The sequence below is a fragment of the Leucoraja erinacea genome, chromosome 12 (assembly GCF_028641065.1).
Source record: "Leucoraja erinacea ecotype New England chromosome 12, Leri_hhj_1, whole genome shotgun sequence".
In the NCBI taxonomy this organism is placed as follows: domain Eukaryota; kingdom Metazoa; phylum Chordata; class Chondrichthyes; order Rajiformes; family Rajidae; genus Leucoraja; species Leucoraja erinaceus.
The window spans coordinates 32,154,789-32,172,464 of record NC_073388.1 but is presented as its reverse complement, the minus strand read 5'-3'; the positions used below and the strand labels follow the sequence as shown (position 1 = coordinate 32,172,464).

The 17,676-nt window shown below is 38.5% G+C and overlaps 1 protein-coding gene across 1 annotated transcript in view; it reads right to left on the bottom strand.

The window, feature by feature from the left end:
- Positions 1 to 2,807: 2,807 nt before the first annotated feature.
- The window catches only part of LOC129702236 (protocadherin-20-like), a 29,968-nt gene continuing 15,099 nt past the window's right edge, over positions 2,808 to 17,676 (bottom strand). Inside the window, exon 2 of the mRNA XM_055643894.1 lies at positions 2,808 to 8,192. Coding sequence (XP_055499869.1) covers positions 5,610 to 8,192 — 2,583 coding nt within the window. The 3' untranslated portion in view covers positions 2,808 to 5,609. The remainder of the gene's footprint in view (positions 8,193 to 17,676) is intronic.

The window sequence follows — 17,676 nt, the reverse complement described above, 5'->3', positions numbered from 1 at the left end:
AAATGTTGGTTTACAAAACCCCCCACAAAATGCCGGAGTAATTCAGAGGGTCAGGTAGCATCTCTGGAGAACTTGGCTAGATGACATTGTGAGTTGGGACCCTTCTTCAGACTAATTGTAATAGGGGGGAGAAAGCTGAAAAAGAGGGCATGACAAAATATGGGAAGTGACAAAGGCAAGAGATGAAAGACCAAAAAGCTGTGAGATAAGGTGATACGTGATGTGAATGTGAAACCTGAGGAAGGAATATAGGTAGAAGAGGGAGGGAGTGACATTGATGGAGAAATGGACACACAGCGAGGTGGGGGCACAGGTAACATAGTTGCTATCAGCAGGTTCAGAGACCAACAGGTTTTATATTTTGTTCTGCCATAGCAGGAGACCATTTGAAAGTTAAGATTTTGCTGGCTTTCAGCTCATTCCCATCGGTTCCACTGCACCATTTATTACCTTATAACCTCTCTCACATATCTATCGGCAATGACCTTGGATTTTATTGACTCCCACCAGCACCCATGACAAGTCATGTAGAATGTGTAAACTGCACACAATCCTCAACTGAACAGTAATAATTGTTGTCTGCATGATACCAGATAACTGATTTACTAGTGTCATGGAAATTTATTGTACCATTGCTGAGGCTCACGAATAAAATGGAAGGCAAGCAATGCAGTGCAAAGTGTGTCGTAAGGTTAATTCAATTAAATTGGATGGTGATACAGTGCAAACCTTGGTGGGGAAAGTGTATGGCGTCTACCGGACCTGTGTTGTTCATGGGGTTACTGCATGCGTTAAATCCAGCGCAGACTGAGCTGGGTACCTTGAGGGAAAATCGTTGCAATGGGGAGGTCACTGAAAAATTCCATGAGTCCAGAGTCCAAAAATTGTCTGTATGGAGTTTGCACGTTCTCCCCGTGACCTGCATGGGTTTTCTCTGAGATTGCTGCTAATTGGGTGTTGACTGCTGTTAATAAAGGTTGTTTTACATGCACCTCTTCTTGTCTTTTGCTTCATTGAATAACAGTACAAAAGAGGACATGGCCATTTCAGCTGCTAAGGTGGCTTATTCAATGGAATGTTACCAGGGCTGAAGTGCTTCTGTTAAGAGGACCAGTTATGATAATTTGGGTCTGTACTTTTTGGAAAATGGAACACATCAACAAAAACTTTCCAGATTATGCCAGATTTTTAAGGAGAAGAAAATCTTACGGTTTAGTCAATGTAACCATATAACAATTACAGCACGGAAACAGTCCATCTCGACCCTCCTAGTCCGTGCAGAACACATATTCTCCCCTAGTCCCATATACCTGCACTCAGACCATACCCCTCCATTCCTTTCCCGTCCACATAACTATCCAATTTATTTTCAAATGATAAAAACGAACCTGCCTCCACCACCCCCACTGGACGCTCATTCCACACAGCCACTACTCTCTGAGTAAAGATGTTCCCCCTCATGTTACCCCCAAACCTCTGTCCCTTATTAGGCAATGTATTAGGCAAATTTGGTGAGATGTATATTCCCTAAAAAAATCAAAAAAATCAAAAGCTGCACTGTAAAGAGACAAGCTGTTGATTGGATTGCAAAATGAAATTAAGATTTTCTTTCACTGCAGTTCATATACTTGTTGAATTTCAGATATGTTCATCTTAATCTGTAAAGCTACTTTCTGACATTAAAAAAAGCTTACTGAAGATGGAAAGTAAACTGTCAGGTTATTGTTGACATGATCACTTGAAGTAGGGGAAAGCAAGAAAGAAAATTGCAAGCTAAAAATTAGTCAGATAAATTTAAGTGGGGAGTTATCTGCGTGTCTGCGATCATGTTAGTGAAGGAAGCATAACCCTCTCAGAATCTCACAAATAATCTTTGATAGTCTTCAACCAAAATTGAACAGTATAATCTATATGATAAAAATCCAGTAGTAGATTTGCCTCACTTGGTTTGCATCACACTTTGAAAATTATTCTTAAACCCTTTGTTTCGGCCCGAAACGTTACCCATTTCCTTCGCTCCATAGATGCTGCTGCATCCGCTGAGTTTCTCCAGTATTTTTGTGTACCTTCGATTTTCCAGCGTCTGCAGTTCCTTCTTAAATTCTTTGAATGATGATTAGGCCTATTTACTGAATGAAGGTGGGCATTGGATGTTATTACTTAGTTTTTCAGACATTACTTTTTATCTCTTAATTGAATTTATCAGATTTTTTTTCCTCACTGACCTGTTAAAAAAAACAACTATATTCTCTCTGACTATTGTAGGAATTTGGATAGGGCAGGAATCTGCTTATGACCTTTATTGAAGGTATGTTTATTCTGTGGTTGAGTTGAAGGATTGTGTTCCATTTCCCACCTCTCTAATTTAGCAAAGCGATAAAATCCAGGTTCGGATATTCTATTCCATCTTGGAGTACGTTGTATCCGTTTCCCTCCCTGGTCCCTAATCTTCTGTTCTTGAAGATGCCTTCAAAGGTCCACCACTAGAGTAAGGAATCACTAAGCACTTGAGCCTATACAGTAGAATGTAGAAATACTACCAGGTGACCCTCCTGTCTTTAATGGGCAAATAAAGAATGAATGGTAATTGGAGATACAAATGGAAAATGCTGAAGAAACTAACAAATCGGACATCATTTGTAAAAAGTAAACTTCCACCCGATGAAAAGTTCTAGACCTGCAGTGTTAACTGTTTCTTCCACTTTAGACACTGCCCAAATTAAGTATTCCCAACATTATTATGTTCATATCTCTGATTTCCAGCATCTGCAAACTTTTGCTTATAGGTTATTAAATTGAGGCTTGAGTAATAGAACAGCAGAAAATTTATTCATCACAGAACACCAATAATATTCCATGCAAAATATGTGCAGTGATTTACAAGCTTTATAATTCTCTATAATGCATATCCCAAAATACAACAATTACATTTTTCAATATATATTTGACCTTCGATATGGAAGTTCAGATTTTATATGTACACAGTTATGGGGTTAAACTGTTTTCTTGCTGACAATAGAATGGCTGCTCAGTAAGCACAAATAAAAATGTCACCGTAGTGACGTGTAGGAGACATTTCTGGAGAACCAACCCATGTTTAGCCTAGATATCATTCGGGATTTGCTACTCTCAGTGAACTTAATTTTTGATTGGTGACAATGCTCCTGAATTTACACATTCTGGACCTCTGAGAGCACCTGAGTGTAACATTCATGGACAAGCTAGCATTATAATGGGAATTGTCCATATTTATCAGTACTTAGTTGAGAATATCTGTGAAACAAAGATTTATGAAGTAAAGGAAATCTCATAATTAGCATTAAAGCTGAGGGAATGTTTAGTTTTAGTTTGGCTGAAAAATAATTAGCCATACACTTACTAAAATGCAAATTTGTTCATTGACATCCACTGAACTTTTTTTTATGATGAGAGTTGTTTGATGAGGACTTCCAAAAATATTCTTCTCTACAGTTTGATTGAGATATGTGACTTAGCCAGGTTGTTATGCAAATCATCTCTAATTTGTGAAATATAGCAATCAAAATCTAGCTTTGATCTCTATTGCTCAAATGCTTTCTAATATAAACAAAATACTTGGCTTTGCCAGAATTATTGTATTCTATTCCAAATGAACCATTTTGGTCTAAAACTTATCTAATGTATGAGAGTGCTTTGATCCAAAGGTTTTCTGAAGTGTGGATGCACCTCAGTTCTAATGCTGCGTAAACCAGATCCCTGCAATTCAGCTGTGAGTTTGATGAAGCACTCGTGTTAAAGCAGAATTGAATCAATGTTTGTTTGTGTTCACCAAGATCAATTAATTATTTTAAACAAAGTGAAGATAGATTACAACAAAGGCTTAACATGTATCAAACCTTTTAAGCTGGTGATTTTTGCACTGACAATTTAATGCAAAGAATTCTTCAGGGCTGCATAGTTCCTTGCATGTTACGGATGTGAAATTCCATAACCCAGCCTGATAGCAATGATTTTCCTGCTTTTGGGGTAAATTAATGTAGAAACTGAGCTCCTAGCAGAATTTTCATTGCAGAATGAGACCACAAGTATGCACAATCCCAGTTCCACTTCATGAGCAGAACAGATCTGAAAATGAAGGGCGCTACATCAGTTTAAATACACACAAATGTTTGAAATGAAAAGCCAGTGTTCCCACCAATTGAATTCTACATCGGGATAACGTTGTGTGTATAGGACCGCTCTGCTGCAAGCATCCCACTCTGAGTATGTAGCAACCTATATCCGTTGCATGTAGTTTCCTATACATTTTACCTCTTGAATGCATAGGTATGCATTGTGCCCTTCACAACCACCTCTGCAGGTAGTTTGCTATGTATTGGTCCTTATGCACTTACCCATATGTCTGTCATTGGTCTTACAAACAGAATGTAGGAAGAGGTGTACATATAGAGATGATTAAATGTGAATTGTTTTCAATGTTATCTTTCAAAATGCATGGCAATCTTTTTCGATGTTCAAATTTCTCCTTAGATCCCTGTTGATTCCTTCCTTGGGAATCTTGGATCTGAAGGCCTGGATAGAGTGGATGTGGAGTTTCCACTAGTGGGGGTGTCTAAGACTAGCGGTCATAGCCTCAGAATTAAAGGACGTTCCTTTAGGAAGGAGATGGGAATTAATTTCTTGAGGGTGGTGAATCTGTGGAATTCTTTGCCATGGATGGCTATGGAAGCCAAGTCAATTAATATTTTTAAAGCAAATATAGATAGATTCTTGATTAGTATGGATGTCAAAAGTTATTGGGTAGAAGGTAGGAGAATGGGGTTAGGAGGGAGATATAGAGCAGCCATGATTAAATGGTGAAGGAGACTTGACGGGCCGAATGGACTAATTATGCTCCTTCTGCAGTGTCTGGTAGTCCAGCGAGTGACCCTTGCCCAACCATTCACAGACACTTCTGGTCAATGAGTTGGAAATGGGAGACAACTTCTGTCCATGTGTGGTAAGGATAGAAATCAACTTTCTGTTCAAATTTTAAAGTACCATACCAGATAACATCTCTAACTCTTGATTCATCCTCTAAATCTGAATTTTCAAACTATAAAATATACAACTGAGCGAACTAAAGAATTAAAGTACTAAAGAAATAACTAAGGAATTAGATCATCTGAAACTACTTTATTGTACTGCAAAAAATAGCAATATGATTTACCTTTTGATATTTAAAAGAATAGATGTTTTCTTTTGTTATCCTGCTAACAATGGTATGCGTATTTCACAATTAAGCTACCTAATTCAATATTTCTATGATCTAAGCCGAATGTAACATTCTTGTGCCTGATTTCCATTTATTAATGGATCTATACAGTTAGAAGTTTTATTAGCAGTTCTTTTGAACTCCAATTAATCAGTGTTTATATTTTGCGCAAAAAATCTCAGTCATAATCATTCAACATTTATGAAGTGTTTGTGAAAATGCAACTTGTTGAGGAAAGGTTATAAATATATATATTTTTTATAAATCTGAAAAATAAAAAGGTTTTTGAAATGGTTCACTTCTATTCAATCTAAAGAGTCATTGAACATGTTCTTATTGCGGTTTGTCCTGTGCTTTTCAAACAAACTTTTCAGCATTATAATTGTGCATCATTCCAGTCTTTCGTGTAGTAGTCAAGGTTTATTTTTAGTGGTATTTGGGCATCTTTGTAAAGTTCTTTCCTTTTGGTTTTCTTTCTCATGCTCAGCAGCATATAAAGAGCAATGGTAAGGAAGATTACCGATACCACAATCATAGCGACGGCGATGGGAATTACAGGAGGTGAGCAGGGAAAGTCCAATGTCTGCAATAAGGGGCATGGGTTTGGCTCTGTCTGTTTCTCTTCTGTGAAAACAGTTTGGCTGTGCAACAAAGCCTCCAAGTAACTTTTATTGCTCACAGTCTCATTAACAAACAAATTTACCATTATCATGGAATGGAGTGGTTGTGGTTGCCCGAGATCGCTGACTTTAACCAGCAGTTGGTACAAGCCATAGTCTTTGTGCAACAATTTCTCCTGCAATGTAATATTTCCCGTTGCTGTATTAATTCCAAAGATGTGTGGTGCAGGGCCATTTCTACCAACTATATTAAATGTCATGACAGCATTAATACCAGTGTCATAGTCAACAGCATAAATCTCAGCCACAGAGGCTCCTTGTGGCGTGTTAGGGGGCACAAGAAGCCATGATGCATTAGACTGCGGAAGTAATACGATGGGAGGGTTATCATTTATATCCAGGACAAACACTGTTATTTTTGCTGTAGCAGAGAGGGATGGTTGTCCACCATCAACGGCCTCCACCCAAAAAACATGCATGGTATTCCTTTCTCTGTCCACTGAAGAATTGCAGCGTAAAGTTCCTCTGGCATTGTCCATTAAAAAATCACTACTGCCATTCAGGATTGACACGATAATGTGTCCGTTGAGGCCTGCGTCTAAATCTGTTACATTAATAACTCCAATTTCTCCATGACTTGGGAAATTTTCTGGTATAAAGAATGTATAGTCATTAGTGAGGAAAGAGGGTACATTATCATTCTGGTCCAAGACATGAATGATTACAATAGTACTCTTCCTTCTCGGTGGGGTTCCATGATCAATCGCAGAAATGGTAAATGTGTACAATTTCTCTTTCTCCCTGTCCAAGGTGGTGGACACAGTTAAAATCCCGGAAAATTGTTCAATTGAAAAGATGGTTGGAGCGTCAGGTCCCAGGTGGTAGGCCACTTTCCCATTTTGACTACTATCTGCATCTGTTGCAAAAATCTTCAGCAATAAAGCTCCTGGTTCATTGTTTTCTTCAACGGAAATTTCAAAGGGACTTTGGTGAAATTGTGGAGTGTTGTCGTTTTCATCAGTAATCTGAACAAGGATTGTTAGTTCGTGAACATTGTGAGGATCTTCAGCCTTAATGGTGATTTCATACTGGTTTTCGAGCTCATAATCTAAATGTTGTGATGTGACAACCAAATGTTTTTTCCCTGCCCTTTCATAGGGTTTTAGATAGAAGGGAACATTTCCAATAATGTAGAGTTTACCTTTTAGATAATGGTCAGGATCATTCACCTCCAGCAGAGCAATCGGTGTGTTTACGGGTGCTGTTTCCTTCAGGAAAATCACACCATCCACCTGGTTGGCTATATAGCTTATTTCCAACTTTGCATCATACTTCTTGTTGTGAATGATGACCACTGTTATTTGAACAATGGCTGGGGCACAACCTGGGCCATTAGCTAAGACAGTGAGCTTGTGCTCAGGCTGTGTCGCTGGACTTTGATTTCCAGAAAATGTGATGCGCCCAGTGGCACTGTCTAAGTTAAACAATTTCTTGGATATATCCTGCACCCGAGTGCCATAAGAATAGGTGATTTCTGCGTTCAGTCCTAAATCTGCATCTACAGCATGAAGCTGTGTCACCACACTATCAGCAGACATATTTTCCGGGATCTGAAACACAAACTCTGATGTATTAAAAACAGGACAGTTGTCATTAATGTCTTGAATGTTGATCAGAAGTGTGGCTGTTCCAGTTAATGGAGGTGTGCCGCCATCCATTGCTATAATTTTTATCTCGTACATATTCTTTATCTCCCGATCTAATGATTGCAGGACAACAATAGAGGGTGTGTCACCATATTTCAAGCCAAATACATTCTGACTGCTGTCAAGGTAATACTGTTGAATGCTATTTTTCCCGGTATCATTATCGGTGGCAAAATAATCTATTGCATATGATGTGCCAACAGCTGCATTCTCTGGAATAGGGAGCTCCATCACTTCTTCTTCAAAATGTGGCGCATTATCATTGACGTCCAAAATGATTATCTTAACCTTCACTATTTGCAGGTATTGATTGGCACATCGAATGATCACATTGACTTCCTGGCTACAAGGACTGCCATGGACCTCAATTGGGCATAAAGTTTCTCTGTCGATCATCTGCTTTGTTGTATACAGTTCCCCACTCTCACTCTTCAGCATGACATATTCCATTTCCTTCATGAATTTATAAGCCAGTAAGTCGCATTCCACGTCCTTTGCTAAGTTTAAATCATTGGCTATATTCCCAATAAATACTCCTTCATCTTCATTTTCTTGCACGTTATATTTCAATTCTATAGCCAAGGACCTTGGTATCTGGTGGCAGGATAATATCAGAAGAATGCAGGTATATCTCTGTAAAACAAAGTATCAGTTACTTGACATTATAATAGAATACTTGCACATCAATTTACCATTATAGATTTTAAACAAAATAATATTCTGCTATAGTTTTCACATATTTTTGGTTGTAAATTTCATATTTGCTAAGGAAAGAAAATGGAACACTCTTATTCCATACAGTGTTAGCATCTGATACCCCGGATGCAGCGTAAAAAGGTTAGATGATGACAAAGCCTCTTTACCAGCATTTTTGATCTTCAATGAGCAGGACACCCAAACTACACAACAACCAAAATAACTGACGTGGGTTTATTACATCTTGCCCATTCACTTACAATTTGATAACACAAATCCAGGTGGGGAAATATACTGTGATGAGGACACAACATCTGGTAAAGGACATAGATGGTTAAACAAATGATGCTGGGGAATGGTTTACAATGTAAAAAGAGAAAATTAGTTTACTCATGATGATAGGGAGAATAGCAAGCCTGATATATAGGCCTCTGAACGGTAATGTACAGATTCCACAGGTGCATGTCCTTATGTTGATTTTGTCTATGTCTGAAATTGCACGAAAATCACTCTGTGGGAATCACACTTCCACAGCAGAGTAATCAATGGGATCAAAAGAACAATAGACTGATAAGAGAGAGCGATTACTAAAATTAATGGGAGAGAGAGAGTGTGACAACTAGTTCAATGGTACATCGGAATGAATGTATTTCAAATGTGGTGAGCATAAAGTCGGCACCATTTTGTAAAATTTGTACAGAGGATAAATGGTGATAAATTGGGAAATGGTGATGCCGATAATTAAAACTCCGTTTAATATGCAGGTAACATTAAACATTCCAATTAAATGTTATATTTTGTTGCAGTGAATTACAAAATCTGTAATGGTACAAGACTTTGTGAGACTTTAAGAAAATTATAAACAGTTTTGACCTCTGTACTCAAGGAAATATATAATTGATTTATAGACATTGAAATGTAGATTATTAGATTAATTTCTGGGCTGAAGAGTTGATACCAACAAGAGAGATTGGAATCGGTGGACTGACCGTCAGTGGAGAATGGATGAATGCGATTTCATTGAAGTACATATTTGAGAAGGGTTGATGGTGAAGATTCAGAGAGGTTGTTTTCTCTGGCTGGAGAGAGCACTAATGATTTTTAAAATATGACTCTATAACAATCATGACTGATATTTAAGAGTATGGTATACAAGGCATTTTGAAAAGAGAAAACAAGATGGCAGTAGAAAAGGGTGATTTGGAAACATAGAGATAGAAAATAGGCGCAGAGGTAGGCCATTCGGCCCTTCGAGCCAGCATCGCCATTCAATATGATCATGGCTGATCATCCAAAATCATTACCCCATTCCCGCGTTTACCCCATATCCCTTGATTCTCTCCGCAAGAGCTAAATCTAACTCTCCCGTGAAAGCATCCAGTGAATTGGCCTCCACTGCCTTCTATGGCAGAGAATTGCACAGATTCACAACTCTGGGTGAAAAAGGTTTTTCCTCATCTCGGTCCTAAATGGCCTACCCCCTTTTTCTTAAACTGCGACACCTGGTTCTGGACTCCCCCAACATCTGGATCATTTTTCCTGCTTCTACCTTGTCCAATCCTCTATGAATTTTATATGTTTCTATAAGATTCCCTCTCATCCTTCTAAATTCCACCGAATACAAGCCCAGTCTACCCATTCTTTCATCATACGTCAGTCCCACCATCCCAGGACTTAACCTGGGTGAACACACTCCCTCAATAGCAATAATGTCCTTCCTCAAATTAGGAGACCAAAATGCACACAATACTCCAGTGCCATCTCACCAGGGACATGTACAATGATAGTAGGACCTCCTTGCTCCAAAGCTTAAATCCTCTCACAATGAAGGCCAATTTTTGGCTTTCTTTACTTCCTGCTGTACCTGCATACTTACTTTCAGTGACTGATTTGTAAGACCAAAAAACTTAATGTGGGTAGAAAATATAAACAATTATACTAACATGGACAGTCCATAATCACCTAATAAAAAGAGTTTAAGAATGAATATATGTGTTTTTGAGATCTCAACAAGCCTTTTATCAATTAACAAGAGAACAAGGCTAAATTTGCAAGGGATTGACATGTAAAATGTGTACCAGATTCCCAACAAGTAATTATGAATAGTTCAGATGGGTAGAAGGAAGAGGGGACCACCCTGGTAATTATGACCTTGAGATGATTTAATATTATGGTTGAGAATTATACAAGCAGAATGAAGAATAATGCAATAGATTGTACAAAAGTTGCCAATTTTGTAGAAAATGCAATAGAAAGAGAAAGAACAAGATATTTTATATTTCTCTGCTTTGGTATATTCCCATATACCCGACTTGTTAATGTTAGGACTTTCCCCTGGAGAACACCTGCAGTGATATCCTGGGGCTGAAAGGTCTTGACTCTAATGATGACACGAGCTTCCGTTCAGCTGTGTCTGATGTCAGCTGGTTCACCAAGAAATACAACAATAAACTTCCAGAATATAGATGCATCATGTTCATGAAGTACCTGGTGTTATATTGTGTTAAATTAAGAGTGGACCACAAATCCTCTGGTAAATAGAATGTAAATGGATGAGCAGAAAATAAGTCCATGAATAAAAATGCAAAAAACCCCCATTAATACTGGTCAATGAGTACATTAAACAAACTAGGCTCTTTACTGTATCTCCAAATTCCAAATGAGCTATCAATTTATTGTAATTGCATTGCAATGGATCAGCTATTGGCTTTAGCATAGAGAACATTTTTTAACAAGTATATCTGAAAGATCTGTGGAATAATTTTCAAGGCAGGGTCATTATCATTTAAAAGAATGCAGCTGTGTATTGCACTGGATATGTAGCACTTTTGAGACATTTCATCATTTTCCAGGAAAAGTTACGGATGCATTTTATTAATATATTACTTTTAATTGTACTTATGGGGAACACAGTGATCTAATTGCAGAGAAAGACAGTTTGATAAAGCCATAACAAGAGCAAACCAAGCATTCATTTTCATTTTAATAAGATAAAACTGCAAAGTAGAGGTTGAAATCATCTTTGCTGAGACCATGTAGAATTATCATATAATGAAAATGCTACTGAGGCATGGAGAGAATACCAAAAGAGTTACATAGATACTGGTAATAGGGTTTACACCTATCAGAAAAGGATAAATAGGCTGGGTGGGTATCATTGACCTTGAAAAACAAAGTCTGAGGGTTTATGTAATATCTTAAAGGGCCTGTCCCACTTAGGCGATGTTTCAGCGGACTGTCGGCGACTGTCAAGTTCGCGGCACTCGCCTGAAAAAACTGGGTACTGGAACGGCGACTGTCAGAGTGGAACCCACACACACACACACACACCCACAAAGCGGGGGAGCGCTGTCTGAAATTCACACAGTACAAAGCCAAGGTGATACAGACACACACCGCGATGAACAGGAAGGTTAAGACAGCTAGCACAGTGCACGGTAAGTCCTTTAAAAGAGGAGGAATGGGGGGTGGAGAAGGAGTGGAAACACTTTTAACAAGCCAGCCAACTTTAATAAACCAGAGATACACAGCTGTGAAGTTTGGCACGCATTTAACATTACCGGTCGGTTATCCTTGGTTCTGAAAACTCGTGCTTACGTTTTTTTCCCCCAATGAGCCAATGAAAATGCCCTGTCAGCGAAGGCGATTAACTAAAACTACCTACGACTACCTCGACTACCTATATCTACATGATGACCCCACTACAACTGCACCTACGACTACAGAATTATCGATTTTCTCCATGGCGACCAATTTTTGAACTTGTTGAAAAATTTGCGGCGACCATACTGAGGCTGCGACTAGTTCCCAGAATGAGGGAACTCCTCGCGACCATGAAAGATGCTCACCAGAGACCACCAGCGAACATGTGGCGATCTCCTGCACTCGCCTAAAAAGTCGCCTAAATGAGACAGGCCCTTAAGGTCAGAGCTTTGGATGGAGAAGGCAAAGGAATTTTCCTCTTTTGGTAAAAAGAACTGAAGTGGTCAACAAGAAATCAAAAAAGAGAATTTGGAAGGGATTTTGCTCTCTAACAACAGAATGGATTTCAACAACATGCAAAGTTGAGATGAATCTATTATCAACAATTTGGTTGACAACTAAATGTCAGCTTCCAAATTTGCTGATGATACTAAACTGTTGGATTATGAGGCAGGATGGGGACAGGATTCGGGGGATAGAGGCAAATAATTAAGGGGGCTAGAATATGAAGGCATGCAACTTGGAAAATTGTGTGTTCATCTGCTTTTGTACACAAAACAAAGAAACAAAGTTTTATTTTTAATTGGATAGAGATTGTGTAGTGCTGATGCATAAAGAAAACGGGCCCCTTTTTATCCAATTCACAGAAAGCCAACGTTCAAGTTCAACATGTGCTTCATGTTCATGGAGCAACATGCTTCGAAGGGACAATTGGTATCTTAACTTTTTTAATTTCAAGAGCATTTGAAAACAGGAGTAAGGAAGTCTTGCTGCAATCATATTGCACATTGTTGAGCCACACCAAAAGGACTACATACACTTTGTCATCTTGTGTAAGAAAGGATGTGTTGCAATAGAGGGAGTGGCCTGATTCTAGGAAGGGTGAGTTAACTGCCTGAGTAAACTAGGATTATATTCTTAAAAATAAAATTTATAGAGAGCCTGGACATTTTTAAAGGATTTTATGTGCATTTAATGGGCACTGTGTCTAGCATTAATATAAATGATTTTTTTCCATCAAATAAAATCACAGAGAATACATTTGTATACATTAAAAATACATTTAAAAGAGCTGGAATTGTGTGTTACGCCGGATCTGCATAAAACTTATTCTTAAAACATCAGTTATTAAAAGGTACAGTTAACTACTTTAGTTTAGAGATACAGCGTGGAAACAGGCCCTTTGGCCCACACGAGTCCGCACTGACCAGCAAATGAGTCCAGCTGTCCGATTCCTGGGTCATGTAGTTCCAGCAGATGGATCCCCCCCAAAAATGTCAGCGAACTCAGGAGTTTTCTGGGCATGGTCAATCAGCTGGGCCGCCAAACCTGGCTGAAAAAGACAAAGTGCTACATTAGCTATCCTACACACACTAAGTGCAATTTACATTTATATCAAGCCAATTAACCTACAAATGTGTACGTCTTTGGAGTGTATGAGGAAACCGAAAATCTCATAGAAAACCCACACGGTCAAGGGGAGAACGTACAAACTCGGGTCTCTGGAGCTGTAAGCATGGTAATGCAGCAGCTCTACCGCTGTGCCACCGTGCCACTCTACAGCAGCAATTACAAGTCACGATGTCAAGGATCAACAGAGAGGCTGCATGGCAAAAGGATTAAGCTCCCTGACTCATCCTGCACTATTTACTTAAATTCAGGCAGTTCGTTCCAGATATCATCTGTTCTCTGTGTACCGAGAAAACTTGACCCTCAGATGCCCTTTAAAACTCCTTTATTTCTCTCTAAACCTCACCCTCTTGATATTTTTATAAACCCCCGCCATGGGGGGGGAAATATGACTATCTACCCCATCTATATATCAATCACCCCTCAGCCTACTTCATTTTAGGAAAAACTGCCAATCTAATCTAATCTTTCCCAGTTATTAAAGTCCTCTAGTCAGGGCAGGATCCTGGTGAACCCTGCCTCCACAGATCCCTATAGGACAGTGAGGACATGGAATATTTCAATGATGCCTTGGGAATATCCTTGAATTGTTTCATCTTTCTACGTGGTATCATCAGACTGTGATAGAACTGGAAACGTTATCTGCATTGGGAGCCTGGAATTGTGCATGAGGACAATATGGCTTGCCCATTTGAGTCAGCTGAGTGTAATTTGTGCCTCTGTGCTGGAGATGCTGACTTGGGAATGACACTGGCATTGGTCTGCTGATCCTACCAGCAGATTCACTAGCTTTTGGTTGTGGCTGCATGGCAACCCTGAAGTAATTACCTCATGACTCCAATGTGTACAGATGCATGCTCAGTGGGTTGTGAGCTTTGTGCCACATTTGATGTCTTGATATCCAAACATTTTCCCTTGGAAGAATATAAATTGTGCCTGACCGGTGTTTTTTGTTTCCAGTAGAGTATACCTGCACCTCTATAAAGTTATTTTGTTTACCGACCACCGGATGCATATCTGTATTAAAAATGTGTTTCAGTAACTTGTGTCTCCAAAAAAAGCACTGTTGCTGACACATTGGAGGCAAAGGTGAATTTTAACACTCATGTCTGCTTTGTTAGGTGGTGGCTGGTGAGGTATGAGAAGTGGTTTATATCTTGTCATGGAGCTTATTCTTGGGGCGGAATGATACACAGCGGGACTGCTGGGATAACTAGCCTTTGTTGTAAGAAACAGTCCTAAAGCACAGTTTAATTAAACAACACTATTTTAAACTTTAAATTGATAGGTTGATTTTCAGCAGTATTTAAACTGTTAAAATAACTGGACCAAATGCAAGCATTCATTTTGGTTGATATTATTGATTAAAACAATGACTGATTTTGATGGCTAAACTAATTAATGTTAAGTGATAACACGTTCCATATGAGCATATGTTTTTTGTAGCAGAGATGATGATGATATGTTGGACAAGCAAATTTTAATTTGCATCAACCAGGACAAGTTTGTGCACAGGCACTGCAGTTTATTTAGATTATGTTATCAATGTCATTATGACATATTGAGAGCCTTGGTGTTTTTCTTTTTCAGTAGTAAGTAGTTCTATCATTTTTATATCTTGGAATCAAGCAGGCTTCTGTACCATATATTGTGAAGTCACTGATAAATTTCGAGCAAATCACTCAGTTCTTAAACGTTTCAGTTTCAAGATGTACACATATTTGATAACCAAGTGAAAGTATAATTTTTAATATCTCAGAAAATATTTCAGATGCTGAAATTGTTAATCCTGGCCAAATTGGAGAGGCCAGGACACTTAAATTGAGTAAAGGCTTCTAGGCCATTTGGTCAATTTAAATGTGCCTTCTGCAAAAATGGGACAAGCTGCAGAATAGTGCCAGTTTGTCTAGAGCCTAGATTAGAGCTGCAGGAAGGGAATGGGAACATCTGACAACTAGGAGAAAAATGCACAGAATGGATTGGATGAATGCAAACCAGACAATTTATAAATAATGTTGCAAAGCTTTACTTTGCTGGATGTTGATTGGATTAAGTATTGAGCCTTCTCTGGTTTTCTTGCATATCAGGGCAAATGTTGCGATGTTTGTTTCCTTTGAGAAACACTGTTTGAATACAATGTATTAGCCATTGTATTATTGGGTTGGGGAAATGTCTGTCATGTACTGGGTTAATCGATATCTGTTATTGGATTGTAAAGAGAACACCCCCCATGTGGTTCGGCTCCTCGAGGTTTGGGGACCTATAAAAGTCCGCTACCACGAGGTCCTGTATCGATCTTCTGGGAGAACAAGATTGCATGACATTCTGGAGTGTTTCTGCTTGAGTGAGGCCAGGAGGGCTTGATCAGGCAGATACGAGGATCGGACCCCCGGTGGTTAGGTACAGTACTGGGAACTATAATTGTGTTTTGTCAAAATAAAGTTTAGATGCGCAAGTTCTTGACTCAGTTATTTGTGACTGAAACTGAACTGGGAAGAAGCTTAGAACGAGTAATTTACAAAACTATTCCTGTTAGAATCCTTTTTTTTTAATTCAATTTAATTTTTATTAAAAGCATACGTACAAATGATAATAAACGACAAACTGGTTATAGATTTCTTACATAGCTTCAATTTTTTTTTTAAAGAAAAGAAATAGAGAAAGAAAGAAATAAGAGAGACTATAAACTAATAGAAAGAGAAAAAAAAGCAAGACAGAAAGGAGATTACAAATATAAAGATTGTGGAGATAGATCCGGGAGATGTTGTGTACAGTTGTTCATCGAACCCTAAACTCAAGTTGTGACTTGAGTTTAGGGTTGTTTAGCTCTTGTGTTAAACCAGTTTACTTAAAAAAAAAATTCAACAAATGGAGACCATATTTTAGAAACACAGCTCTGGTTTGTCAATTAAGACAAACCTTATTTTTTCCAAATGCAAGGTCTCGGTCATTTCCGTAATCCACATTCTAATTGTGGGGCTTGCTGTTTTTTTCCAAAATTTAAGTATAAATTTTTTCACAGTTATTAAACTGTAATCAAAAAAGTGTCTCTGGCTTATCGTAAGCTTTGTAGTATGTTCTGATAATCCTAATATTATTAATTTTGGTTCTGGGTCCAGTTGATTATTGATAACTTTAGAGATAATTTAAAAAATATCTGTCCAAAAAAATTTGCGTTTTTATACAAGTTACAAATTGGCTTCTTGAAATTGGCATTTAGCACAGAGAGGGGAAGTACTTGGGAAGATCCTGTTTATTTTGTCTTCGAATAGTGTCATCTATGTTATATTTTAAACTGTATTAAGGAATGTCTAGTGTTTAACGAGCAATTATATATATATATTGTAAACTTTCATCCCATGTGTGTTTCATTACGGGTTGAGCCAATTCATTCCCCCATGCTCGTCTATATGACTCTGATGACGGAATGTTAGTATCTAAAAGGGTATTATAAATGTAAGATATTAATTTATTTGTATTGGGATGGCGATTCAGACATTCATCAAGGATTTCTGGGCCCCTAAATCTATAATCTTGTGTATGTAATTTTACATAATCTCTAAGTTGTAAATATCTAAAAAAATTATTAACATGCAATTCATACTTCTGCTGTAATTCCTGAAAAGAGAGGAAAGTCACCTTTTGATAAAGGTCTCCCACCATTTTAATTCCATGAGTTTTCCATTGAATAAATCCTCGATCTAAGACAGACGGTTTGAAAGAAGGGTTATTTGCAATAGGGGGGAAAAGAAATAAATTACCCAATTTTAAAGTAAATTTTAATTGTTTCCAGATTCGGATAACACTATGTATAATCGGTTTTCCTCCATATGTTTTTTTTATTCAAATTTATTGGAGCTAAGAGAATCGAGCCTATGTCAGAAGGTAAACAATCCTCCTTCTCCATCTTTAACCAATCTGGCTGCTAATCAGTATCATCCAACAAGAAGGTTATATTTTTAATATTAACCGCCCAATAATAAAATAGAAAATTTCGTAAACCTAATCCTCCATTAGCCTAAAGGGCCTGTCCCACGAGCATGTGACTTGCATGCGGCGAGTGCGACCAAACCGGAAGCGGGGGCCGCGCGGAGGTCGAATGAGTGACGTGAAGTTCGAGCGAAGTCTGTGGGAAGTTCGCGCGTGACGTACGGCATCAAGATGCTGTGTACGGCGTCAAGATGCTGCGTACTGCGTCGAGACACTGTGCACGCCTGTTGAGGTGGTGAGTACGGCGCCGAGGCGGTTGCGGGCCTGCAGGCCATTACCACGCGTAATTTTTGAACACTGTCAGTTTTTCGGAGCCCCG